General features: G+C 34.7%; 3 protein-coding genes across 6 annotated transcripts; 1 reads left to right on the plus strand and 2 right to left on the minus strand.

Annotated features, from left to right (window-relative positions):
* Nucleotides 1-47: 47 nt before the first annotated feature.
* LOC143254105 (complement C1s subcomponent-like) lies at nucleotides 48-25,154 on the minus strand. 2 transcript variants are annotated; one of them, XM_076508889.1, is made up of 5 exons: nucleotides 24,906-25,154; nucleotides 21,124-21,309; nucleotides 18,554-18,592; nucleotides 15,706-15,786; nucleotides 48-1,663 (listed from the first exon to the last, which is right to left on the minus strand). In XM_076508889.1, the coding sequence occupies exons 1-4, from the start codon at nucleotides 24,982-24,984 to the stop codon at nucleotides 15,758-15,760; spliced, it is 333 nt and encodes a 110-aa protein (XP_076365004.1). In that variant the 5' UTR covers nucleotides 24,985-25,154; the 3' UTR covers nucleotides 48-1,663; nucleotides 15,706-15,757. The 2 variants fall into 2 exon arrangements, with proteins under 2 accessions (XP_076365004.1, XP_076365003.1); XM_076508888.1 differs by lacking the exon at nucleotides 48-1,663 and adding an exon at nucleotides 19,756-19,944 and having other exon boundaries at nucleotides 24,906-25,146.
* LOC143254103 (acetylcholinesterase-like) lies at nucleotides 8,318-11,678 on the minus strand. 3 transcript variants are annotated; one of them, XM_076508885.1, is made up of 3 exons: nucleotides 11,538-11,678; nucleotides 9,012-10,570; nucleotides 8,318-8,595 (listed from the first exon to the last, which is right to left on the minus strand). In XM_076508885.1, the coding sequence occupies exons 2-3, from the start codon at nucleotides 10,520-10,522 to the stop codon at nucleotides 8,412-8,414; spliced, it is 1,695 nt and encodes a 564-aa protein (XP_076365000.1). In that variant the 5' UTR covers nucleotides 10,523-10,570; nucleotides 11,538-11,678; the 3' UTR covers nucleotides 8,318-8,411. The 3 variants fall into 3 exon arrangements, with proteins under 3 accessions (XP_076365000.1, XP_076364998.1, XP_076364999.1); XM_076508883.1 differs by having other exon boundaries at nucleotides 11,428-11,580; XM_076508884.1 differs by having other exon boundaries at nucleotides 11,335-11,556.
* Nucleotides 14,130-26,745, plus strand: LOC143254106 (acetylcholinesterase-like). Its single transcript, XM_076508891.1, has 2 exons — nucleotides 14,130-14,468; nucleotides 26,612-26,745. Exons 1-2 carry the CDS (start codon nucleotides 14,197-14,199, stop codon nucleotides 26,694-26,696), a joined length of 357 nt encoding a protein of 118 aa, XP_076365006.1. The 5' UTR covers nucleotides 14,130-14,196; the 3' UTR covers nucleotides 26,697-26,745.
* Nucleotides 26,746-26,879: the final 134 nt, after the last annotated feature.

Below are 26,879 nucleotides of genomic sequence, written 5' to 3' on the forward strand. Positions count from 1 at the left end.
TTTGGACTGTTGATCATAACGTTACGTCACTAATGAAAGAACGTTCATTTCTAATACAAAAGTTAATGATTAGTGACCCTGTCGATCGTTAGGATCTACTACTAATCAATAAATTCAATATTTTAGGTTTCTCAGTAGTAAGTAATTCAGTTTGCAAGATTACATGATTTACAGTCTTGGCCAAAATACGTACATATGTTGTGGCAAATAATATTTTTATTAAGATGAGATAGAAACTCACGTTATATTAAACATGTAAATATATAATCTGTATAATGAGACATTTATTAAAACAGCAAAATATTTTCAGTGCACTTTATATTAAGCATCCAAAATATAATTTGTGTAATGAGATGGATTCTATGGACGTTATTTATTAGAACAAACAATTTCTTTTCAATACACTTTATATTAAACATGTAAATATATAATTTGTATCATGAGACAGGTTATATAGACATCAATTATTAGAACGACCTGTAATATATCATTTTAAGATCTCCAAACCTGCTCTCGAAACGACAGTATAAAATTAGGTATCTAAGCCCGTCCTTAACAGCTATAATCACATGAACATTCATTATATGATAATTTCTATCATCAACCTGAACAGTACCAGTTTTCTGTATTGACGAAGTATTGAATTCAAGATTAGACAAAAACTGGCGCTATAGAATAAACCTTTAGAGATTATTTTACCAACATGTTATTTAAAAGATGCCTTAAGCTCTGTTTATTCAAAAAACTTATGTTTCAAAGCCATATCTGAGACGAAACGTTTTTATTCCACATTGCTCAAATTGTGTACACAGTTTGAGTAACATGACAGAAGACTTGGAACATTTCTCATGGCAACCACAATCCTTGGACCTTAACCCAGTTGAGTATAAATGGGATAACTTAAAAAGACACATTTGCCATTACTATCTTTTAACCACCTCGATACTCGAATTATTTACAGTATTAGTAGGCCTAAGAACCGTACGTTAGGTCACTTTGTTAAAAGAAATGGTTCAGTGAAAAATGTCTAAAGTATTAAAACAAAAATTAATATATATTGTTTGTCTCACTCTACTTTGTACATAAAATTTTTCATAATACACATTTAGTACTCTATCTAGCATTTCTTAAAAACATGTAACCAAAACGTTAAGTTGCGTTTGCATTAGGAGTACAAAGTACGAAGCCTAATTAATGTACATTACTGATTGGCCAAAGGTTTAAAGTACAAAACTAAAGTTATATACAAATAATTAATTTCAAGGACAGTTACTTCATTAAGTTAATTTATTTCCTTTCTGTAGCTTATACACAGAATACTACTGCCAAATCAACACAAAATATTAACCTTGTAATTAAAGCTTACCTCCGAAATCTCCGGATTTCTATTTCTTTGCGCTTAACAGGCAAATAGATCGCACGAAAGAAAATAATTCCAAACTTCAAATTATATAAATACGACTTGGACAACGTTAGGAACAAGAAATTTAGGGGGAAAAATAATTATATCAGTCGATTTTTACACTTCTTGAAAAATAATTATAAAAAATCACTATCTTAAAATTATTATAGTTCCATAATTGTATTAAATCTACACAATATCAACCTTTAATGGTTGGTTCATTGCTCTGCGTGGACGAAAATTTACTTCTGTGCACCACACCTGTATAAAAGTTCCAAAAGACAGTTAAAAATCAACAATTAGGGTTAAATATTTGATATTTTATTTATTTATTTTATCAAAATCAGTTGTTAATAATTCTTAAAAGAAAATTTAAAATATCATCATTTTCATTTTAGTATAAATTTTGGAAGAAACTTATTGTAAAATTGATAAATAATTTTCAAATAATGAAAAAAAATGCTCAGAATTGGTAAAGCACACGTCTATAACAAAAAATTTATATTTATTTGGAACGTTTCGTGGAAAAGTCCTTCTTCAGACAGCTTAAACTGTGTTACATTAAAATAAAAGGCTTGAAAAGAATCGTTGAACGATTAGGATATAGAGATTCCAAATTAAGTACGTACTGCGTGGAGCACGTCAACAAAAATATTGCTATTAGTTTGTAATTAAGCACAGAGCTACACAATGGACTATCTGTTCTCCGCCTACCATTGGTATTTAAACCCGGTTTTTAGCGGTGTCAGTTCGCAGACATACTGCCGTATCATTGAGGGACAAGAGCCGGTTAACAAAAATGTTGTTATAAGTTTGTAATTAAGCACAGCGCTTACACAATGGGTTATCTGTGCTCTGCCCACTACGGGTATTGATACCCGGTTTCTAGTGTTGTAAGTCATCAGACATGCTGCTGTGCTATTTGGGGACACTGTTATGAGAAACATTGCTGAGACGGTTCTATGAAATAACGGAAAACGGGTGTGAAAGTGATAGAAATTGGATTTTAGAAATTAAAAGGAAACGGAAAATAATAGATATAAATTCGAAAAATAATAAAATATCAATATAATAATAATAATTATTATTGAAATATGTGTAGACGGTGTGCAGGTAACTGGGTGGCAAAGAGATATAGACAGAAGCTCTACTAACAAATTAAAAGGTTCATTACTTTTGCGTGATGCAAGATAATTTGGTTTAAATATAAGTTTATATTCTAAGCTTTCACGATCATATTTGTTGTGAGGGGCATGCGATAAAACCAGTACACCCATGCTGTCAATTTTGTTGTAATACATGAAGTATTTGGGAGCTGGGTGGTCGAGGGTGGCGTTGTGTACAAGTCGGAGATGTTCACAGAATCCGTCGTCTAATTTGCATATACGTTCCCCAGTGTAGAGTTGTTTACGTACAGAGGAACGAACACTATAAATTCTACACTGCAATGTGCAAGTGAATTGCCCTTTTATGTGAAAAATAGGATTCGAGAGAGTCGATAAGTTGGTATCCCTGTCGCGCCAAACATGCTCGCCATTTCAGCCGTGGGGGCGTTATAATGTGACGGTCAATCCCACTACTCGTTGGTTAAACAGTAGCCCAATAGTAAGCGGTGGGTGGTGATGACTAGCTGCCTTCCCTCTAGTCTTACACTGCTAAATTAGGGACGGCTAGCACAGATAGCCCTCGAGTAGCTTTGTTCCAAATAAAAAAAAACCAAACAAACAAATAAACCTATACTCGTAAATGTTCGAATGTTGTGAGAGCGAAATAATTGCCATTGTGGTTCTCCTGGTCGTTTCAACTTCTGTTTGAATAGCCAATCCATATATGGAGGTAAGTAATAATACCTCGTACAGTCGAAAGCAAGAAGGTTCAAGTTTATCTTTGAAATCCAAAATAAATTTTAATTTTGATTGAATATCTTGCAGCTATTAATTGGGAGAATCATATTATTTAATAACTTTGGTTTGTTTTTAATGAACAACTACATTAATGTGTGCGGAAACTTAACGCAAGCTCTTTCATTGCTATCTACCCTCTTCACTGCGATAGCTCGAGGCCATCCTTGTTCAGGACTCGAGAACTCGTGCAACTTCACGTGTAACGTCGCCTTTAAATCCGGTCATTGCACGCGAGCAAAAATACCAGTTCCCAGTAGCGTAAACATTTAAGTCCATTTGTTAACTTAAATTATTTCACATACTTTAAAAAGGTTAATTGTGTGGCACTCTTGGTTTCAGTCAGAGTCCAAACTCTGAGCTACTTATAACACCCTCCGTGAAAAGTAATTGTTCAATATTTAAGTCATGCTAAGAGTCACTTAACAACAAAATACTGTAAGAATACACACGTATTCTCTAAGTTACGTCACATTGTGAAATGTGAATTAAGGTGTCATTAACTTCTAACAATTTACTGTAGAATATCCTGCTTGTGAAATATAATTTGACATCAACATTATTCATGTCTGTTATATCGTCATTTCAAAAGTGAATGTTGAGCTTTGTCTGCGTGCACAGCTTTTCAAATAGAGCACATAAAGTGGCCGGTGTGAACTGGACACAGACGAACAGATATCAAGGTTCGCAAAATAATTGATGTCAAAAACAATTGTCCATATTAATTGAATACTTCGCAGATGTCAGTCAAAAAACCTAAGCATTTGTTAGTCTTAATTTATATGTGAACGAAAAACTTTCCTTTGAGGTGTATGGAAATATGTGTGTGTTTTCTTAGAGCAAAGCCACATCAGGCTATCTGCTGAGCCCACCGAGGGAAATCGAACCCCTGATTTCAGCTTGTAAATCCGTAGACTTACCACTGTACTAGCGGGGGGCGTATGGAAATATGAAATCCGATAAGAATTTTTCCTTGTGTTTTCAAGGCACTGACTTGAGGTCCCTTCTTTGGGGTCGAGGCCCCTCGATGTTCGACACCACAGGGAACTGCATTTGTTATACCTACTTTGAATCGGTATTGCATACATATACACGCATAGAATTATAAATATACACATACATACACACTCAAAGGTTACGATATCATTTACCTCAGAATGAAAAGTTAGGTATTGAAATGCTCGTGCTGTTCATTTACTTACGAAGAATGGTACTAATATTCGTGGCTGAAAACACTCTTAGCTTTTTACGTTTACCAATAAATAAACAAACTGACTATTTGTTACAAAGTTAAAACATGAAATGGATTGTCAAAATTGTCAACAGTAATAACAAAGTCAATATGAACAATAAATCTCAGTCTTTGAAGTTCACAGTTTGTAAAACCAAATCCAGCTTGTTGAGATGGTTACATTGGTTTTTATACTGTGTTGTTATGTGCATCTTTTAGCTGTCTTATTTAAATTTTTAACATTTGTTTACCATGACGTTGAATAATACTGTACAGTCCTAACATCTAGTGGTTCATATTTAATTGGTAATACTAACAATTCACTTGCTTAATCAGGTTAATTTCATTACACTTGTTGTTCCTGAAAATTCATGATAAAAATAACGCATCGACCACTACTAAGTCTGTCGTATTTCAGTTGTTCCTGGAATTGTGCGAAAGGCCTCATAGGCAACCTATACGGAAAATGTAGTATGGTTAATATATTCTCATTTGCTTCCACTCGTGGGTTCTTAACATTTTCGTATTCGTCCTCAAATAACCCTACAGGTTACGATTCACTTCCATGCAGAAGTTACATTTCAACTTTAACCTTGAGAGACTGTAATAACAAATATATCTTGTTTGGAACTAAGACAAACCTACAAAATAGCTACCTGGGCTCCGACCACCAAACCCGGTTTCTAGCAGTGTGCACTGGGGGATGGGGTGTGGGAGTGGCAACAACAGGTATAATAAGAAAATATAAATTTATAATGTCCAGTAGGGATCGATATATTCGTAACCTAGATAGCTGTAATAATATATAAATTGTTAATGTTTCAAAACGTATTACAACAATCACTGTGATTATGATTCAAACTAAAGATAATTTGTTTTACATCTTAAGTGAACCAGATTCTATAGTTTTGTCTTTCTTGTTTCAATACTTGTTGAATCATTAGTACATTACTATAGCTAGCTAGGTTATGTGTATATCGATCCACACTTGTCTTTATAAAATTGTAATTTGTTTTATCTCTCTTGTTTTCTCATTGTTTTATTAGCTATATGTTTATAATCCAGTAATACCAAGTGTAAAACACACCTATATCCGATTCTATTCTATTTATCATAAAGACCTCCACCAACCTATTCTGATAGCAAATTATATGTCCCAAGTAACACACCCTCTGTTTTATATATATAATAGTATCGTTGTGGGTAGTAAAGGAATCATTAGGATCCCAGATGGACATATTTTGTGAAAGTAAAAATAGTAATAAGTGTGATCACTTTTCATACCTTTGTCTGAGAAGATCACTTAATTTGAGGAAAATTAGTTAATTTAATGAAATTTTGATTCGATCCATAAGTTTTGCTAAACTAGTACAGTGAAATAGTCACTGTTTATATCCAGCCATTACAAAGGTGGTTTTAAATGAGCGATTTATATGGTCGCCATTTTGTTTTATCAAGATTCCTACTGTTTTTAGGTACAGTAGTATTTAATAGTATGGATCGACAAGGTTTCCAAATGCTTCACGCGCCGGAAAAAGCATTCTATTGCATTTTAAAGCATAACGTATTGGTTATGATAAGTTTTAGTCATACATACCAAAAATACTCTAAACACGTCGCTTACATTATCGGTGTAAGAATTCAAACTTTTCTAAAACAGTAACTTCCTCGTCCACTACTTATGTAATCACAACAACGGAGCTAATGACTGGACGACTCGGACATTCGTTAGAACTTTTTTTTCACTTTATTTGACTGGACTGTATGTAAATGCTTTTGATATGTTGATAAATATATCTTATTTTTTTAAATAAATACTAAACATTTCATGCAAGTACTGAAATAGCTTTTAAACCCAAAAGATGGCGCTGCATATCAATGGTTATATGTGGGGCAGTTCATACGATAAAGTACATATAACATCAAAGTATACAAACAATAGCATTAAAAGTTATGAATTTTAAAATAAAGTAGTGATCTCGCTATAAAAATTGTGAACAAAGATATAAAACCAGAATTACAAATTTATAACATTTACTCTCTACATTTACCTGTCGGCTAAAGTAAGAACTATATTCTATACATTTTTAATATGGTTTTAAATTTTGTAAAAGTTATATCTATCAGGGATACGGCTATACTGAAAGTTTATAGATGTCGTGTCCATTGCATGGACGTATAAAAACTGAACAAATAAATAATATTTTAACGGAAAGCAGGGATAGTTGGTTATTTGTAGAATTGTTATAAGTTTGTTTTTGGTTTGTTTTGAATTTTGCACAAAGCCACACGAGAGCTATCTGCACTAGTCGTTCCTAATTTAGCAATGTAAAACAAGAAAGAAGGCAACTAGTAATCACCACCCATCGCCAAATCTTTGGCTACACTTTTACCAACGAATAGTGGGATTGACTAAAACATTATAACGCCCTCACGGCTGAAAGGGTGAACATGTTTGGTGTGACGTGTATTCGAACTCGTTATAATAAATATCGAAAACAAATGCGGCAATAAAAAGTACAGAAAAAATTAAAGCGATACTACTTGGATGATTTTAAAGCGATTTTGAAGTGGAAATTGTTTCTTAAATCAGTCGAACTAGTATTACTTTAAATCTGTCCACCTATTATTACTCTAATTATTTGTATACTTAGTCAAATTTTAAATGAAATAATGTTTATGTTAAGTTACGAGAATCATAGTTTATGCTACTCTCTAATCTAAATCTACCTTGATCTACAAAATTGTAGCCCCCAAATTTCTGATCCGGTACAAATCACCTAATAAGCACAAAGATCGATCACTAGTCGTAAGCACTAGCGCCACCTTTAACAATTAATTTGGAATGAAGGGTGCTATTTTTGCGCGGCTTCAGAATACTCAGAAGCATTTGAATCAAAAACATTTTTGGAGGGTTCGAACACCCATGGAATTGGTGCCAACGGGCTGAAATTAATGTGCCGTTTATTTCTTTCTTTAACTATGCTCTACAACTTCGACTACAATTTAATTTAAAAGCTAGAAAACACATTAAACCAATGTTTAAATGTTTCTTGTGTAATAATTACGTAATCGCCACCTAGTGATCTCAATTTTATTATTACGAATCTGTTATTCCAAGTATTCCTTACACAGATCATCCGTATTATTTACATACAGTTAAGAAATATAACTTAACTGAATTCCGAAGTTGCTCTTACTGTAGGACCCCACATTACGCAACTTGGCTTTGTAAGGGGAACAGTGTCAAAGGTTATTACAGCTTGGCGATAATCTCATGTGTCTTGTTATCGTTGGTTGGAAGATTGTGAGGAGTGAACGAGACCTTGGACTTCTTCGTCAAATTTTGTCGTAGAGGAATAGAACCTTACAACTCAGTTTACTTTTCAGAAACCGATGCAATTTTAACAGCCAAAGATGGAACTGCACCTTCTAAAGCCACTTCTCTGGGTGTTTGTTTCTAATTTTTATCCAACTCTTATATGTATACAACGAACAGTACCTTGTTTTTAGTGTTCAGAGTCTAGCATTTTTACTACTAGGCTATACTTGTGATTAGTAGACCGTTGGTCTACTAATAATAATTCATCTAATCTTGCAAGCAGAGATTCTTGCAAGAAAGATGAAGGGGTGAACAAAAAAACAAAACCCCTGATATATTGATTAATATTAATTACTAGTAATCATCATTGTAACTAACCACTAACTGTGGTATGTTTAATGTAAATTGAATCTTCCTTAATAAAACACTAAAAAACAAAACAACATCACTTACACACTTGGTCTGGTATTCTCACTTTTTATTTATCATTTTATAAACATCAATACACCTTTTAGGAAAGATCTTTGCTATTTAAAATGAGAAAGGAAACAAACATTACACACAAGTCGTTTCAAGAAGTGAATGATAATATAACGTCCAAAAAGCACACTGTTGGACCCTAGGACCTCTTCCGACAGTTGTGGTGTTAATATCCAATGTAAGGTAGTGACGCCCTCTGGTAGTGTATCTTGGCCAGAGAATTGTCTTGTTCAAATCTTCGGACACAATAGAAGGGTCGCTGAAGATAACAAAACAAGAAGTAACTACACACATAAATTTATTATGAACGTAGTATTTTATTAAATCCATTTTGGTCAAATATTACTTCTATGCTATCTTTGTTATTAAATAATAGTATTACATTAAGTTTTGGTTTAAGGATACATAGAATTATAAAATAGTTTTTATCTGATCTGAAAGTCCTCTTTTTGTTTCATTTATTGGATTATAAATTGCTTATTTATTTTCATTTATAGCAAAACTGCACAAGGATCGAACCTTTATTTTATCGTTACTAGTCTTCAAGTTTAGCGCTTAGCCACTTGGAAACTAGATTAATTGAAGTTATAATTAATTGTCTCATCCAATGGAAGGTCCAATGAGTTCAAATTCTACTTATATATATATACTAAATAAACAAAAATCGGTTCTCACCCTGTTCTTGCAAAGTTTGTCCAATGTTTCATTATTCTTTTGGAAAATTCTTTTTCCTCGCTGCTATAGCCAAAAAGAGAGTTCAACAGTGCTCCAAACACAAAGAATATTTCGTCACCATGTGTAGCGCCCATCCAGTGAGGCCAAGGTCTAACAGAAGGTGTGTGAGTAAATAAGTACATAAAGACATCGTTACCTAGTTCTGAGTAAGTATGGGCAAATTTAATAGAATCACATGTGATATACTTGTCTCCCACTAAGTCAATGAGCATGTCACTGTTACTAAGGTTGTTTTCCTCTTCTAACCAGTCCGTGTATTGATGAATAACAGCCTTTCTTTGGAAAGTATTTGCGTTAGGCACTACTGTTTCCACTAATCTGCGAAACTCACCACGAGTGACACCAACTTTTTCTTTATTATATATTTCGGGAAAATTAAAAAACAAGAATAAATATCCTTCATATTGATTGTTTCCAATTAAGAGATTTCGTCTCTCAGTAATGTTTTCCTTCAGGAGTGTTTCAGGGCTGTCCGTGAGGAATATTCCATCAACAACAGGAGTAAAAGGAAAATCAAGGAATTTTATTCCAATCCACTCATTGTTTACTAGATCAGATGGATCTTTGTTTCTGAGACATTCCATTGTGGAATCTAAATCTCTGGGATCGTGAGAACAGTTTAAAGCCTCTGCTAATATCAAACCTTGATTGATGGCAGTTTCGTGATCGTGAATACTCCAAGAATTAAAAACTGAGCCACTTTCCATTATTGCATTGTTGAATAGTCCTTTACTTAAAGGTGATAAAAGGTGTAAGCTCACGCTACTGGCTCCAGCACTTTCTCCAAAAATTGTCACTTTCTCAGAGTCACCGCCAAAGTGGGCAATGTTCTTATTTATCCATTCCAAAGCCATGACTTGGTCAAGAAGTCCAACGTTACCAGGCGCGTCTGATCGGTTGAAATAAAGGAAACCCAAGCTTGCTAAACGATAATTCATGGAAACAACGATGACATTCTCTTCAGAGGACAATATTCCACCATCATAAGCACCCAGAGTAGATGAACCAAAGTAGAAACCTCCTCCGTGAATCCAGACCATGACAGGTGCCTTCTGTGGCTGGGGATGTGGAACCCAGATATTGAGGTACAAACAGTCCTCACTTAGGGGAGTTTTTACAATCCAAGTAGCAGCTGCAGAAAAATTTATAAAAGAGGATTGGACGATCTGGAAACAAGAGTTTGGTTTAGTCGTAGCATTTAGAACTCCCTTCCAAGGTTTTTTGGGTTGTGGGCGTTGAAACCTCAAGTAACCAGTAGGTGGCTCTGCATAAGGAATTCCCCAGAACACATCGACATTTTTTCCTGTTGCAGTGTGTGTGGTTAATCCACGAACCATGCCAGAGGTTGTGTAAACAACAGAAGATTCCGGTAAATCTGGTTCGAGATTTACAGCTGTTATCAACTCCAGATGGAATATAAAGTACAGAATTGTAGACGTGATGCCAATCATCTTGTATCTTTACGAGGCGGCTGACCATAAAATAGAGTATGTGTAACACTAAGAAATAAATAAAGATGCTAATTTAAACTTTAACTTCATTATGTGATGATTTCATAAATCACTTTTGAATTGTACAGAAGACCAATTGTGATACTGTTAAAATTACATGAAGGTCGTGAATAACGTATGCAACCTCTCAACTTGAAATTAAATTTTAGTCTCAACCAGTTATGTGAAGAAAATGAAACCCAACAACTGAAGTTAACAAAGTTGACTTACGATTACATTGATTGGCTAATAAATAATATAGGTGAATAAAGTAGGTTCGTACGAATACATTGATTGGTTAATAAGAGCGAATAAAGTATATTTTTAGAGCAATAAACACTGATTATTCTTATTTTCATTCCACATACAGCTGTTACAGTTCTTAATGGCTTGAAGTAATACGTGATGATCTTCACATTCAGTGATGTGAATTTTATTCTAATAAAATTAATGTTTTCTCTTGTTAACATGTGTCAGTGGACATCAACGTAAGGTGCCACGATTTGTTACAACGTGGAGTAGTTACAAACAATACTGTCTATTTGTTAGACTGCTGTAAATATAACATGACGTATCACGGCTTATTATGACGTGAAATAGGTATATCACGGTTTAATTGTTAGAATACTCTATACATAACGTAAGAAATTGAGAATATACAATCCTACCACAGGAAAACGTGAATAATTTATAACATACTAAATGTGAAATTAATAAATACAAAGGAACGTGTTTATCAATCGGACGTAATGAAAATCAGACTATGTTCTTACCCTGAGTGGGAAGTCAAAAGAAAGGTACCAAAGAATGTATATTATCCAAGAAGTAAAATTAATTAAGACAATATAAGTTTAACAAACGTTTACCAGGTGTAGACAGACTGAAGTAACCTAAAAGTTGGTTTATACTATCCCATTTACTTGTGTTAAACAGAAATTTGAAAACTAGATTAAGACAAAGATAAGACCGTACGCACCTCTTCTTCACGATCCATAACTGGAAAAGTTAACTGAAGCTGGTACACTAGACTTGGAGAAAGAGACATGTGATAACATGACGAAATCGTCCTTGAATGCAGCCAATCCAACTTAAGGTGACTGAACGTTATGGAGTTGAAAAGCGAAGATGTTGTTTCGTTTCTTTGTTGTTGTTTTTTTTACTTCGCGAATAGACGAGTCACATTAGGTAGCTAACATTCAATTGGCACCTTCTAGCTATTCAATAAAAATATAACTGGCTCTAAAACACGTTTACAAGAAATATATTAGCTGACAACAAACTCTGTCTTCCTGTGACTCAACGGTAAGTCAAAAGGTTTTAACGATAAAATCTGGGTTTTGATAATCATAGTGGGCACAGCACAGATAGCCCATTGTGTAGTTTTGTACTTAACAACAAACTGCAGGCTCTATCCAAATAACACAATAAACTTAAAGAATAATGGTATAGGTTCTGTTGTGTGTCCACCGCAAGGCATCGAATCCCGGACGTCAGTGTTAGAAGTCTGTCAAATTATCTCAGTTCCATTTGGGAACAGAACAGCCAGTTCAATGAAATCATGTTATTATTGCTAGTTCTTCTGTATCGAATGAAAAAAAGAATATACCAAAAACTTTACATTTATAACGTGTCATAGTCTCTCTACTGTTAGACCAGTCTGTATCAGTTTGAATATGAGATTTGGTGTATTAGTAGGAAGAACAAACATAGAATGCACTGTTGTGTACCAGTCACTATACCATTCCCCCAGGTTCGAGTCATCACATACTAAAATAGACTCCTCTCCTTGGTTGGTATTGTTATTATTATGGTAGGTTATCACGGTTTTACTCGAAACATAATTTATTTACTGAGGTGAGTCGCTATGTGCAGAGGCATCTGAGAACAAATACGAAAATTCTGAGCGGAAACAAAAAGATAATATGTCAACAACATTACTACATCTGCCATATCCAGTGCCGGCGAGTTCATTCGTATAATTCTAGAGCACATCAGGCCGACAGGAAAACGACAGACATAGAAATGGTTGAGACATTATTCTATCCATCAGTGTTCATGAACAACAACAACAACAACTGTTAACGAGATTAAGCCAGTGAATTGTAATTAATATCAATTGTTCTTTAAGTCGTGTTCTCACTTTAATGTACATTGTGGTTCACATCTACACACTTATAAAAACGATCCTTGCTTAACCGGTTTATCAGATACAACCTTAGAAGAAAGTGAGTTTAAGCGCACTCTGGTTATGGTTACTAGTACTACATCTACGATGCTATAATATTCACGGTCCAGGTGACGCTAGACCCTCTGATTTGGTTTTCGAACGTGAAACGACTTATCCCTAAACCAAATCACTTCTTGTTTATAAAACCATAGTTAGAGTACTTATTATTTGTATATATATATATAAAGAACTAGATTGCAGCACTAGAGTGCATGACGTGATGGCAGATAATAGAAACATTAACATTTTTTATGCGACAGCTAAACAATTCAACTAAACATGAAAACAATGTCATCATTTGAGTTTATTGTTACAGTGTCATCATCTGGGTTTACTGTTACAATGTCATTTGGGTTTACTGTTACAATGTCATCATCTGGGTTTACTGTTACAGTGTCATCATCTGGGTTTACTGTTACAATGTCATTTGGGTTTACTGTTACAGTGTCATTATCTGGGTTTACTGTTACAGTGTCATCATCTGGGTTTACTGTTACAGTGTCATCATCTGGGTTTACTGTTACAGTGTCATCATCTGGGTTTACTGTTACAGTGTCATCATTTGGGTTTACTGTTACAATGTCATCATTTGGGTTCACTGTTACAGTGTCATCATCTGGGTTTACTGTTACAGTGTCATCATCTGGGTTTACTGTTACAATGTTATCATCTGTGTTTACTGTTACAATGTCATCTTTTGAGTTTACTGTTTCCCATGTTTTTGAAGAGAATGTAATCGTTGTTCCCATGAATTATCGTCTAGCAAGCTTTTTGGCTTTGGAATGGATAAATAAGAACATTGCACACTTTGGCGGTGACTCTGAGAAAGTGACAATTTTCGGAGATAGTGGTGGATCCAGTTGTGTGAGGTTACATCTTTTATTACCTTTATGTAATGGTAACAACGCAATAATGGTAAGTGACCCAGTATTTAGTTCTTAGAGTATTCACGATCACGAAACTGCCATCAATCAAGGACTGATCTTAGCAGAAGCTTTAAACTGTTCTCACGATCCCAGAGATTTAGATTCCACAATGGAATGTCTCAGAAACAAAGATCCATCTAATCTAGTAAACAATAATTGGATTGGAATAAAATTCTTAAATTTTCCTTTTACTCCTGTTGTTGATGGAATATTCCTCACGGACAGCCCTGAAACACTCCTGAAGGAAAACATTACTGAGAGACGAAATCTCTTAATTGGAAAAAATCAATATACAGGATATTTCTTATTGTTTTTTTTTTATTTTACCAAAATATATTTTAAAAAAAGTTGGTGTCACTCGTGGTGAGTTTCGCAGATTAGTGGAAACAGTAGTGCCTAACGCAAATAATTTCCAAAGAAAGGCTGTTATTCACCAATACACGGACAGGTTAGAAGAGGAAAACAACCTTAGTAACAGAGACATGCTCATTGACTTAGTGGGAGACAAGTATATCACATGTGATTCTATTAAATTTGCCCATACTTACTCAGAACTAGGTAATGATGTCTTTATGTACTTATTTACTCACACACCTTCTGTTAGACCTTGGCCTCACTGGATGGGAGCTACACATGCTGACGAAATATTCTTTGTGTTTGGAGCATTGTGGAACTCTCTTTTTGGCTATAGCAGCGAGGAAAAAGAATTTTCCAGGAGAATAATGAAACATTGGACAAACTTTGCAAGAACAGGGTGAGAACCGATTTTTGTTTATTTAGTATATATATCTAAGTAGAATTTGAACTCATTGGACCTTAAATTGGATGAGACAATTAATTATAACTTCAATTAATCTAGTTTCCAAGTGGCTAAGTGCTAAACTTGAGAACTAGTAACGATAAAATAAAGGTTCGATCCTTGTGCAGTTTTGCTCTTACTGAAAATAAATAAGCAATTCATAATCCAATAAATGAAACAAAAAGAGGACTTTCCAATAAGATAAAAACTATTTTATAATTCTATGTATCCTTAAACCAAAACATAATGTAATACTATTATTTAATAACAAAGATAGCATAGAAGTAATATTTGACCAAAATAAGTTTAATAAAATACTACCTTCATAATAAACAGTGCGCTTTTTGGACGTTATATTATCATTCACTTCTTGAAACGATTTCTCTTTTAATGTTTTATTAAGGAAGATTCAATTACCATTAAACATTCTACAGTTAGTGGATAGTTACTATGATGATTACTAATAATTACTATTAATCAATATTTTAGTTTCTTTTGCATATTTTTATGTCCACCCCTTCATCTTTCTAATAAGAATCTCTGCTTACAAGATTAGATAAATTATTATTAGTAGGCCAACGGTGTCTAAATCACAAGTGTAGCTTAGTGGTAGATGTGCTGGAATTGTAAATCATAAACTCAAAGTTTACTCTTCGATGTACTTTTCCCTATTAACTTAAAGAACACGTAAACCATGATTGTCTTTTACCCGGATGGATACCTGAATTACCTACAGTATTAGTGACTGAAAGGATGTAGAGAGAGAGACAGTGGAACACCTTCGAGTACCTTTATGGCGCCTGCACAATAGTAGGCCTCAGAACTATAAGTTGCGCCATTTTGTTAAAATAAATTGTTTACTTGAAAAGTCTAAATTAAAACAAACATGAACGAATATTATTTGTCTCACTCAATCTTAGACTTAAAATTTATTCATAACGCACATATTATAATCAATTTAGTATTTATTAAAAAGTAAGGCGACGAATTTACTTTTATATTAAAAGTACGAAGTTCGACTCTTAGTGTACAATGTTGTTTTGGCCTTAACCTTAAGGTGTAAATTACAAAACAAGAGAAACTGTGTATATAAATAATTAATTTTAAGGACAATTTCTTCATTAAGTTAATATATTGCCTTTCTGTGGCTTAGAAAGAGAATACCATCGTGAAACCAAAACAAAATGTTTACCTTTTCATCAAAATTTGCCTCCAACATTTTCCAGTTTATATTTCATGTTGAGTTAAAACATGAAGAATCCCAGTTCTAAGGCTAATTGATTAAGCAAAAGAAAATAATTCAAGATGATATAAATGCGATTTAAACAGCTTTAAGAAATATGATATTTGCAAAATAAAAATAAAAAAGTTGATTTTTACAGTTATTGATAAAACCATTTCAAAAATGCACTATTTGTAAAACAATATAAGTAAAAATAGATCTATAATTGTATTATATCGAATTTCGCGCAAACCTACAAGAGGGCTATCTGTTGTAGCAATGTAAGACGACAGGAAAGGCAACAAGACATAACCACCCATCACCAACCCTTGCGCTACTCTTTTACCACTGAATAGTGGGATTGACCGTCACTTATAACTCCCTCATGAATAAAAGGGTAAGCATGTTTCGTGTGACGAGGGTTCGAACCCGCGATCCTCAGATTACGATTCTTGCGCTCTAACTAATTGGCCATGCCGGGCCTGTGTTAAATATACGCATTGATAAGTTTTACTGGCCTGTCTTCAAGTTATTTCTGTGTAGGCGAGAAATTTACTTACAAGCCATACCAACGTGCAAATTCAGGTACGTGGCTAAAAACCGACAACTAGGGTTGAAGTTTGATGTTTCATTTCATTAGAACTAAACATATTGTTTGAAAAATTAGTTTCAGAAAAATTTAAGATCTCACCATTTCCATGTTTGTTTTGTTTGGAAGAAATTTACTGGACGAAGCAAAAATATATTTTTTTTTAAATTGATGTTTGATATTTGAGTTAATCTTTGAAATTCTGAATATTTCATAAACTAAAGTTCATACTCTATGCACGTATAACATCAAAGTATGCAAACAATAGCATTAAAAGTTACGAATTTTAAAATAAAGTAGTGATCTCGCTATAAAAAGTATGAACAAAGATATAAAACCAGAATTACAAATTTATAACATTTCATTCCTACATTTACCTGTCGGCTAAAGTGAGAACTATATTCTCACTTGACAATGTGGTTTTAAATTTAGTATGAGTTATATCCACTAGGGATATTGCTATACTGAAAGTTTATAGATGTGTCCATTACATGGACGTATAAAAACTGAACAAATAAATAATATTTTAACGGAAAGTAGGGATAGTTGGTTATTTGCAAAATTGTTATAAGTTTGTTTTTGGTTTGTTTTTAATTTTGCACAAAGTCACACGAGGGCTATCTGCACTAGTCGTTCCTGACTGTTTGGTTACTCTTTTACCAACGAATAGAGGGATTGATAGAACTATTATAACGCCCTCACGACTGAAAGGGCCGACATGTTTGTAATGATGGGGATTTGAATCCGTTATAATAAGTATTCAAAACAAATGCTGCAACAAAACGTACAGAAAAAATTAAAGCGATACTAATTGGATTATTTTAAAGTGATTTTCAAGTCCAATTACTATTACTTTAATATTTCGTGTACCTAATCAAATTCTAGATGAAAGAATGTTTATGATTAGTTTTGAGAATCATAGGTTATGTTTAGGATACTCTCTAATCTAAACCTATCCTGATCAACAAAATCGTCATAGCTAAATTTCTGATCTGATACAAATCACCTAATAAAGATCCATTACTCGTCTCAAACACTAGCGCCACCTTTTCCAAGTGATTGTGGATGAGGGGTGTTATTTTTTGCGGCTTCAGGATGCTCAGAAGCATTTGCATCAAAAACATTTTTGGAGGGCTCGAACACCTTTGGAATTGGTGCCCATAGGCTGAAGTTAATGTGCCATTTATATATTTATTTAATTACGATCTACAACTTCGACTACAAATTAATTTATTGGCTGAAAAAATACATTAAAGCAGTGTTTCAATAGTTGTTACAACTTTTGACAAATGTTTCTATTGTAGTGATCACGTGATCGCCACCTAGTGAAAAACACTTTGATTTCATTATTATTATTGTTAATTTGTTACTCTAACTATCTCTTAAACAGATTACACTACGTAACAAAATTTTTACTTTTTGTTGTTCCTGGACAGAAAGTGTTATTTCCCAACTGCTTATGCCTAACGTAAATGGAAAAGACCTATTTTTTTCTTCAAACTTTGTTTTTGTGACCTGGGTATTGAATTTTGCAAATTTACTCATATTACAGAACATACAGGTAGATTCAGTGCTGAGTAGCTGATAGAGAATTTTCTCGAACTTACAAGAATTTTCAAGAACTTTCCAGAATGTTGTAAAACGTACGAGAAGTTTAAAGGACTGTTTAGAATTTTCTAGAACTTTCCATAGTTCTATACAGGGGCTCACCACAGCTAGAATTAAGCTGAAGTGGTGAGCCCCTCTATATATATTACTATGGAAGATTCTAGAAAATTTTCGTAACTTCTACAACATTCTCGAAAGTTCTTGAAAATTCTTGTAAGTTCGAGAAAATTCTATATCAGTTTCTCAACAATGAATCCACCTGAAATATTCTGGAAGATGGGTAAATTTGAAAATTTCATTACCTAGGTCACAAATTCAAAGTTTGAAGAGAAAAATCGGTCTTTTCCATTTACTTTAGACATAAGCAATTGGGAAATAACACCTGGCAGAAGCCCAGGAACAAGAAAAAGTAAAAGTTTTCTTACATAGTGTAATTCAAACTCAACTACTTTGGTTCAGTAAAGAAATATACTCCATTGGTTTTTGAATACTCGTCTGTTTAAATGATACTTAATACTATCGCACTTTAATGAAATACAGTTCATGCCCCTCTACCCCCAAAAATGTATAAATTACAGTTATAATATTTCATTAAAAAAAGATAGAAAATAAAGGACTCACCAATTAATTTGGTCAACGACATTGTGGATCTTCCATTTCCTAAAATGAAGCAATAATTTAACTAACTAGATATCCTTATAAGTCATAGCTGCATATCATGATACTCGTGTCTTAAGTTTACATTGTATATTAAAACTATTATATGTCATGGGAGAGTTACACTATCAAATGTCGATATAATATAATGGACGTGTTAAGGACACTGTGCAAAAGATGTTTCATGCAGTATATAGTCCGAAAGGATATCAGTCAACAAAATTGGTTAATGAAGAAACGTACTAAAAGATATGAAACACGGTGATATTCGTTGGTTCATAACACTTTGTTTCATCTAAAATTCATTGACGTATACTTACCAGTTTGTAAAGTTTTTTAGGCCTAATCACTAAAATGTGGAGAAATCAAGTTATACTAGGAAAGTCACAAAGAATGAAATAATTAATTAACAGGAGGGAGGGACAGCTTCTGGCTACCTGAAGCAGCTAATTTTAACCAAATAACGAGACAGGTTAACTTTTATAGCACAACCACAGCTGCAAGTGTGAAAGGTGTTTAGTAGAACCACGTTTCAGATACCGAGTGAGACATATCAATAACTAAGTCACGTTAAGCTCTTTGTATATTACGTCTTATTAGCAGTATGAATGTATCAATAAGGTACATGAATAACTAACTTTGTTCGTGTTTTTGTTTCATTAAAACTTGCCGCTCTTAATTTTAAACTATCAACCAGAAAGAAGATAAACGACCTACAGTAGTCATCGCCACAGTTTTGGACTACTCTTTCACCAACGAATAGTGGAATTAAATATCACATTATAACGCCCCCGCGGCTGAAAGGACGAGCAGGTTCGATGCAAGGTTTCGATCCCGCGAAACACAGGTTGTTAATCGATCATTCTAACCACCAGGTCATCAAAGTAATAAAGTTTTGTTTGATTATGTATTATGGATATTTGATTATTAATGTTTATGTTATCATATCCTGTTTTATAAAATTATTTCGAATGTTTTATCATGTTTGTCACAGAGTTTCGTAATTCCTGTCCACTGTAACCCTTTCATAAGTTCATTTAGTTCTATGTATATGCATTTATCTACAGAGATTTTCTATACGTCGTATTTGTATATGTTTCTCTTATTAAGCTTATTAAGTTTTAAGGAAATAAGTCAAAATGAACCTTACTTGCAATGTTACTCACCTGCACAAACGGCCATGACTGGGGTCCATGTCCCATTGGGTTGCTAACGAATTGTGGCATGTTGAGGTGGAATAGCTCTCCGACATTTACAAGAAAGTTTCATAACTGTTCCTACTGCAGTCGTCTTACTCTTGTTTGTGGGGATCCAGACACCATTGTCAGGGGTTTGGGTAAGACCACAGCTTATCTCTATATTAGGGTTATGGATGAAGATAGTGGGTAGGTAAGGTACCACCAGATAATATCGTTCTACGATCTACATACATATATATATTCCTTTGTATTACATAACATTATTGTAGAAAAAAACTGGCCCAGCATGGTCAAGTGATTAAGGCAATCGACTCGTTATCTTAGGGTCGCAGGTTCTAATCTCCATCACATCAAACATGCTGCCCTTTTAGCAGTGGGGGTGTTATAATGTTTCTGTTAATCCTGCTATTCGTTGGTAAAAGAGTAGCCCAACAGTTGGCGGTGGGTGGTGATGACTAACTGCCTTCTCTTTAGTCTCACACTGCTAAATTAGGGACGGCTGGCGCAGATAACCCTCTTGTAGCTTTGCGCGGTCCCACGCTGGTATAGCGGTAAGTCTAGAGATTTACAACGCTAAAATCAGGAGCTCGATTCCCCTCGGTGGACTCAGCAGAGAGCTCGATATGACTTTGCTGTAAGAAAACACACACACACACACACAGCTTTTCGCAAAAATCCAAAAACAAACAAACCTTTTTGTATGATAATACATTTTACACGACAGCAAATTAATAAATGCAGTTAGAAACAGCTAGCGCAGATAACCCTCCTGAGGTGTTGCGTGAAATTAAAAAACAAAATTAAATTTTTCATTTTATAATTGTTGAATTTCGCGCAAATACTCTTGAGGGATAGCTGCGCCAGCCGTCCCTAATTTAGAAGTGATAGTCCAAACGGAAGGCGTTTTGTTAACATCACCAACAGCTAACTCTTAGGCTATTCTTTACCAACGAAAAGTTGGACTGACACTCCCACATCTCAAAGGGCGTGTTTCGTGACAAGATTCGCACCCGAGACCCTGAGAAACATGCTAATCATGAGGCCTTTCATTTTGTATTTTCTGATAAAATATTAGCGCCCCGTGAACCAAGTATAACATGGCCAAAATTTATAGTTCCACTGTCTCTCAAGTAGTCCCCTATGTAGTTTCATTGTGTAGTCTGCAGGCTTATATATATGCATAATGCTTTAAAAAAACAACAACACAGGTTTTGTCGCTCACAGTGGACGCAGCACAGATGGCCCAATGTGTAGTTTTGTGTTTATTAACAAACAAACAATTCTCTCGATAGCTTTGTCTTGAAAAGTAGTCAGTATTTTTTATGACAACCCTACCTACACAGTGTAGATTGATGTTACTCCAACGACTGTTGTTCTGACAGACCATGATATTCTGACCACCAACGACCTTGTAACCTTCATTACAGCGTAGTTGAAGTACGCTGCCAAATGTAGTTGTTCCATTCACATGTACAACTTTCCCGTTCGGATTATTGTATATCACGAAGCCACAGTCAATAACTACAACCAGATGGAAAGTTTGAAGTTATTAAAATCAGTTTTGTGTAATTAACTCATTTTGTAACATACAAGTTAACAAATGTTGTTTGTTTCAATCATTCTCCTTACCCTAGTAACATTCGTATTTCAAAACTTGTTTTAATTAACAACATTAGGGGTGCTCTCAAACTGTGGGACATTTCTAGTCAGGGCATAGGGCGATCAGATGAAACTGGGAGGCCCACGTGGGATGAATTTCTTTACGTCATGTCCAAGCCTTTTGTGAGGTGACGCTCCTGAAGAAATGTCTGTACAAAATATCGAAACAATACTTATTTCTTCGACTGTTTGTTATCTATTTTGGAATATTTCGATATCATTGTAAAGCATATAAAAACTAAAAAAAACATTTCTCTACAACTAGAATGAAGCAAAATGTTTACAGTAAACTTTCCCCCCACCAAAAAAAAAACGTTTTATCAGATCCAGCAGACTTCTACTGAGTGTGAACAAATACTTAATTAAACACTTTGTTTTTTTGTCTGACCAGACCTGAGATTCAAGACACCCGCGAGTCTGTCTCCCCTCGAGATAATAACCTTCATGACAGCTGTATTGGACTTCTGTACCTACTGGACTGTAATAATCAACATTATGGACGTTCCCATTTTTAATTGGAGGTAGTGGAGTACAGACTTCAGCTAAAACATAAAAGTTACAACATTTGAATATAATGCGTAAGAAAAATAACAGAAACAAATTAATTTCATACATACATATATATATATATATATATATATATATGACAAAGTTAATAAAAATTAATTATATTTTCAAATTGTTTTTGTTGTTAACACGTCTACATTGAATTTTACATAAGTATACACATGGTTTGGTACTTTATATACATACATATATTAAAACGATTTTAGAGTCTCACCACGTCATTACAGTACACGTCACCACGATCATGTAACAATAAACCTTGTGCATCTTAACAACAGCCCAGCAGTTGTAAAATGCTGCTTAGTAATGATGTTGTTCGAAGTGCTTTACTTATGATGATTTTCTGGCATCCCTTTCAACAGTCTGTTCCTACAGAAATCCAAAAACACTGTGTCCAGCTCACTTATCGGCATGACTTTGAGTGAATAATATTAACATCCAGGTCATTCTCCAGTTTTTTGAGATATGCGACGGTTTAATGGAGGTGTGTGTTTTCTTATAACAAAGCCACATCTAGCTATCTGCTGAACCCACCGAGAGGAATCGAACACCTGATTTTAGCATTGTAAATCTTTAGACCTACCGCTGTACTAGCGGGGAGGTTTAGTGGAGGTATGACTCGAACCTTTATGTTGGTGAACCTATACTCTCTTGACCTCGTTTCTAGACAGAGATCCTTCTTGATAATGTGGTATACTGTCACGTGAGACATGTGGATAATCTTTGTGTTCATGAATTCTTTCTTGTTACTGCACCACGAAGCACTTTGCTTACTACGTCTGGGACACGACATTTTGTAGGTCTATTTCTAGGTGATCCTGGTGTCCCAAGTTGATTCATATTCCCTGTTTTCCAATGCCATTAAGCACAAGGAGTATCCCCGTTTTGAAAATACTAATTTTTTTTTATTTCCGTTGACAAGAATTGTTACATACCCATTCTCACAAGTGACCAATTTTTGGTAGTAAAATACTACCTACGTAACACCAAACAATGTCAAAATGTAGTTCTTAATTATTCCGTTCAAACGGGACTGTATATCAGCTATGGTTTTTACGTGACTATCTGATTTGCATATTTAAAATATTTTAATATAATGTGCTCAACTCTGTGTATTATTGGATCGACAAAATTCAGGTGCATTTGTCTACCAAAAACTTAAAATTTTATTATAATTCCTCAAACAAATCACGATGTTTTGTCGTTTATTACTCGGATTCGTTCGGACTTATTTTGTGCATTACACAAATTAAGAATTTCAAAATGGACAGTATGGCGTGGTTAAATGTTTGTTTTGAATTTCGCGCGAAGCTACACGAGGACTATCTGCGCTAACCGTCCCTAATTTAGCAGTGTAAGGCTAGAGGGAAGGCAGCTTGTCATCATCACCCACCGCTAACTTTTTTACCAACGAATAGTGAGATTGACGGTCACATTATAACGTCCCCACGGCTGAAAGGGCGAGCATGTTTAGTGCGACCGGGATTCGAACCCATGAACCTCGAATTACGAGTCGAACGCCTTAACACGCTTGGCTATGCCGGGCCCACGTGACTAAATCTCTCATGAACCTTCATGAGAAAACTTAAACGCTTCCTAATTTCTCACAAACATATAAAATAGATTTCGGTTATTTTTTTATTTTATATATTGTTTTGAATTTCGCGCAAAGCTACACAAGGGCTATTTGTGCTAGCCGTCCCAAATTTAGCAGTGCAAGACTAGAGGGAAAAGAGCTAGTCATCACCACCCACTGCCAACGAATAGTGAAACCGACCGTAACATTAGAGTGCTCCCACGGCTGAAAGAGCAAACATGTTTAATGTGACGGGAATTCGAAACCGCGACCCTCGGAATACGAGTCGAGTGCCTTAACCATTTGACCATGCCGAGCCCTATATATATATATATATATATATACACAGCAGAAAAAACAAGTGTTGTCTCACAGACATACGTCACAAAATGTATTTTGCTTAAAGATTTCCATGTTAATAATTATATTTTGTCCAAGACGTCTAATTGCAGAAGGGCACACACCACAGATTCATCAGGCCAATAATGTTAGGGGATCGATTCCCCTCGGTGGACTCAGCAGATAGCCTGATATGGCTTTGTTATAAGAAAACACATTCACACCCATACATCAGTGGTGTGACGAAGTACATCATGTTTATTACACGTTTAGAAATATACTTAATGGTAGCGCACTAGATCTCTTTTTCAAGTCCTTATCGCTAGTCATTAAAATTTAATATTAATTATTGTCCTTTCTTTGTTTCTTTTTGAAATTTAAAAATTATTGTTGGTGTGCGATGCATGTTTTATAATTTTATTTTCGAACGTAACATACCATAGTGTTTATACATGTAGTAACTAAACTTTATAAGTAAAACTTGAGGGGAACAGTTTCTATTGGCCCAGCATGGCCAGGTGATTAAAGCACTCGACTCGTAATCTGAGGGTCGCGGGTTGGAATCCCCATCACACCAAACATACTCGCCCTTTCACAGTGGGGGTGTTATAACATGACTGTCAATCCCACTATTCGTTGGTAAAGGAGTATCCCAAGAGTTGGCGGTGGGTGGTGATTACTAGGTGCCTTCCCTCTAGTTTTACATTGCTAAATTACGGACGGCGTTGCGCGAAATTCAAACCAAACCAAACCGTGAGAGTGTTATTTTCTATTAGTTATAAGTCCAAGGTTCAAGTCCCTGTCCCAGAGTCAAATATAATATTAAATATCAATATCCATAGCATGTAGGAATTTATCATAACCGTGAAACTTGTTTGTATCAACATTCCTCACTACTAGTTATTAACAATTATCGGCTTACAGTATGTTATTTTTTGCGAGATAAAGTACATGTTTCTTTAAACAACAAACTTACCACAGCTACTTCTCTCTATCAAGTACATTACAAATGTGCACACCACGAGTAATTGCGAGTATCCAGAACATCGGCTCATCACGTTTGATTGATTTGTTTGTTTTTGATCCGTATTCGTCAAGGAATGAGATATGTCAACTACTAATGTTCAGCACTTTTAAAAGAAACACTTTAATATATTATTGCTCTAATTCAATTTAGTGTATATACATTTACTAGGATAGTCGACGGGAACAGCAGACGAAGTAAGATCGAGTTTCATCAAACTTCTCTAGTTGTTTATCCGGAAATCCGTTTGCCCGTGAGATGTACAGTTATTTGTCGTGAATTTAGTTCACGACGTTAACAGAAAGCAGACGTTTGGTGTACGACATTGGCAATTTACCATGGATTCAATTCTGTCTGAGCCGAGCAATGAGCTCAAATGTTTACCACGTAGATCAATTACCAACCAATATTGTGAAGGTCAAAATATCACCTAATATTTGTATTATTGTGAGCAGAACTTTATTAATCAGTTTTATATGTCCTGTTATCATGAATGGTGCTTACAATGATTATTCCAGATGTTACGAGCATGAACAACAGGTTTGAATGTTTTCATAAAAGAGGGAACGTTCGGGCATGCTCCGATTGTTATTGTCAGCTACGCCCCATTTCTAAGAAAGGTACACCAATTAAATTTAGATAGAACACAGACAACGAGGATCTATCTGACCAATCAAGGCTGTCTTTGCACACCCATCCTTGATTTTTCAGGAAACTATCGATTTTCTTAGATGAAGTGAGTCCCCTCGCTAGTACGGCGGTAAGTCCACTGATTTACAACGCTAAAATCAAGGGTTCGATTTCCCTCGGTGGACTCAGCAGATACTCCAATGTGTCTTTGCTATAATTACTACTAACAATAATTTATTCCATAAGTAACTCATCCTGTTATAGAAATAAAACTGTCTCAGTTAGTACTGATATTGTCTTTTTCCAAACCTACATTTGTGTTCTCACATCTTATTATTTTTAAAATATAACAAAGAAATCAGAAGCCTTTGTACTCTCGATCACCCTTTACCCTTCTTTTCTCAATTCAAAGTAAGTTAAGAGATCTTGATCTATTGTTCTATCTCCTGAATCATCCTCGTAACCATCTTCGTGAACCCTTTTCAATAAATGTCTTAAATCAGGAGACCAGAACTATACAGAGTATTCCAAATAAGTGTCTCAGTTAGACTTATGTAACAGATAATTACCTATTTTTACTTGTAATCAACATAATAGTTAGAGCAACATGTGGATCACGAGGTCGAATACCATCACCGAACATGCTCACCATTTCAACTGTAAGAGCTTTAACATCATTCTATTCGACTAGATTACGCCAAAAGATGGGACCAGCTAGCGAAAAACTTTGTAAGAAATGCAACAAAATAAACAGTCAATATGTCAATGTTAATATTCTATTGGCTCTACCACTGGCTTGATTGGCTTATTTTCCATTTTGTCGAGATCATGTAACTTTGTTCAGAAGGTTACCATCTATACATGATTAAAATCTTCACAACATTAGGTGATTTAACCCTAATTCCACACAAAAATACCCTAGCGCTTTCGACAAGTTGTCTTCCTTCATCTGGGAAAAAGGCTTTTCTTTGCTCCATGATGAAGACACACCAATCTATTGAAGTTATGATTCTTTTTTTTTTTTTCAGGGGCAGTAATGAATGTGATTTAACATCCTGTTTTTATAAGTGGATGCAAACTATGAACCCTCAGAAGTCCAGTCCGGACTCCTAATCACTAATACACTCACAGTGTACGCATTTTGGAATTTCTGAAAGGCCGCCGTGTTCTCTCTTTTGTTTTGGTTAATAATACCAAATAAAGAAGAGAAACCTTGTTGAAAAACATCTTTGTAAGACATATAGGTTTGAACACATTTTTATGTATATATATGTTTATATAACATTTGAAATTTTA

Source organism: Tachypleus tridentatus, chromosome 6 (assembly GCF_004210375.1).
Source record: "Tachypleus tridentatus isolate NWPU-2018 chromosome 6, ASM421037v1, whole genome shotgun sequence".
Classification (NCBI taxonomy): Eukaryota; Metazoa; Arthropoda; class Merostomata; order Xiphosura; family Limulidae; genus Tachypleus; species Tachypleus tridentatus.